At 35.8% G+C, this 2,500-nt stretch overlaps 1 protein-coding gene across 2 annotated transcripts in view; it reads left to right on the forward strand.

The window, feature by feature from the left end:
* The window catches only part of LOC122363047 (protein unc-13 homolog C), a 138,025-nt gene that overhangs the window by 57,628 nt on the left and 77,897 nt on the right, over window positions 1-2,500 (forward strand). For both annotated transcript variants that reach the window (XM_043264911.1, XM_043264912.1), the window contains exon 16: window positions 369-458. In XM_043264911.1, the coding sequence (XP_043120846.1) occupies window positions 369-458 (90 nt within the window). The remainder of the gene's footprint in view (window positions 1-368; window positions 459-2,500) is intronic.

The following is a 2,500-nucleotide window of genomic DNA, read 5'->3' on the forward strand; positions in this document are numbered from 1 at the left end:
AAAAACCCCCCAAAAACAGGTCTGTAATTTAATATATAAAAAAAAAAATATATATATATATATATATATATATATATATATATATATATATATATATATATATATATATATATATATATATATATATATATATATATATATATATATATATATATATATATATATATATATATATATATATATATATATATATATATATATATATATATATATATATATATGTATATATGTATATGTACATATGTATGTACAGAAAGTAAAGATTTTTCCATAGCTGCATATGTAATTTTATATATGACATATGACATGCTCTTAAAATGACATAAAAATGTAATGTAGAGTTCATCTGATGTTAACTCTGTTTACAGGACAACTTCCCTGCTGGAAATCCAGAGAGACTTCAGGACTTGAAATCAACCGTCGACCTGCTGTCGAGCATCACCTTCTTCAGGATGAAGGTACGACGCTGTAACACACACACACACACACACACACACACACACACACACACACACACACACACACACACACACACACACACACACACACACACACACACACACACACACACACACACACACACACACACACACACACACACACACACACACACACACACACACACACACACACACACACACACACACACACACACACACACACACACACACACACACACACACACACACACACACACACACACACACACACACACACACACACACACACACACACACACACACACACACACACACACACACACACACACACACACACACACACACACACACACACACACACACACACACACACACACACACACACACACACACACACACACACACACACACACACACACACACACACACACACACACAGACACACACACACACACACACACACACACACACGCACACACACACACACACACACACACACACACACACACACACACACACACACACACACACACACACACACTGCACACACACACACACACACACACACATACACTTGCATACAGAGAGAATTATGCAGGCCTTTACTCTGGAATTAAATCAGTGTGACTCAGCACTGTGACTCACACACATACTAAAAAGCCCTCATGCATCACATGAAAGAGAATTCCTTCAAATAAAAATATGAATGAAAACCATCAGGGGTTTTTGTGACTTTCATGGGCAATCAAAACATTGCGGTAGTTATTATTCAGTGTGAAGGACTTCTCCAGTTCTGCAGTAATTTCCTGCTTTTTACAGTTAAATGCATTAAACAAGAATAAAAAAGAAAACAGCTCCTTTTTACACAAATATTCCTCTATGTGCAAATAAATAAAATAAAATAAAATAATGTAACTATATTTTATTTAATTAACTATTAAATTAATATATCTCTTAAATTATCTTATAATTTTAATTTAATTTAATTTCAATATAACTTAAATAAAATTATTTTTTATTTAATTTATTTGTTTGTCATTTATTTATGTAACTATTTTAAATTAATTTATCTCTCAAATTATTGTGTACATTTTTTTGAATTTAAATTAATATTATTTATTATTATTATTATTTAGATAATAGGACCGTTAAGCACTTTTTTTATTTTGCAAGTGGTTCCTCTCTTCACATCATCGTTCCTGCTTCAGTGTAATCACGGAAATCATCAGTGTCGGTTATTTCTGCATTAATTCAATAGAAAAAGATCTCATCAAGACGTATAAATGTTTTGCAATCAAAGTAATCGATGGATATATTTTAGCAACGATTACACTTTTACAGTATTGCAGTAAAAATAATGAAAGTCGCAATGAAAAAAATACACCGTAATAACCATAAAAGCGTGCTTGATTTTTTTTCTGCTTCTATAACGGGGCGTGAAATACGAGCCGGGCGAGTTCTTGACTAGTTGAGTGTAATCAGGCCGGTGGTGAAACCCTGCTATATTGTGATAGAGATCTGTCTGGTGTGTTAATGAGCTGCTAATCACAGCTTTCCTGATAACGGCCCTGCATTGAGACACCCCGGATGCGTTTCCGTTCAGCGAGCGCAGATAAAGCCAATATGTATTCTCCGATTGTTTTCATGTTCCGCTTCATCGGCCGCCAATATAACGCCGAGCTGCTTTACAGTCGCTAATGAAACATTTTCCACCGGCGCTGCGGGGTTCCGATGATTTCTCATTTGTTTGCGCGAAATAAAAAAATCTTTTGGCTCTTGAAATATGCACTCGAGTCAAATTTATTTGAGCTCGATAACAAGAGGCGCTTGTTCCGGGGGTCTCCTGGCAGTGAAACTGCCTTTGACTTATAGCTCAGCTCCGTGTGAGAGAATACGGCCTTTTTTGAGAAGCCATAAAGAATACGCTGATTTCTGGGGAGCCAGCGTGCCTGTAAAACCACTCTAGTCACAGCTGTATACATATATATTTGTACATATTCATATCACGGGCGTTTTGTCTTCCTGGCCGTCCTGTAGATGAGATGCTGTTAGCTCGCTTT

The sequence above is a fragment of the Puntigrus tetrazona genome, chromosome 18 (genome assembly GCF_018831695.1).
Source record: "Puntigrus tetrazona isolate hp1 chromosome 18, ASM1883169v1, whole genome shotgun sequence".
NCBI lineage: Eukaryota > Metazoa > Chordata > Actinopteri > Cypriniformes > Cyprinidae > Puntigrus > Puntigrus tetrazona.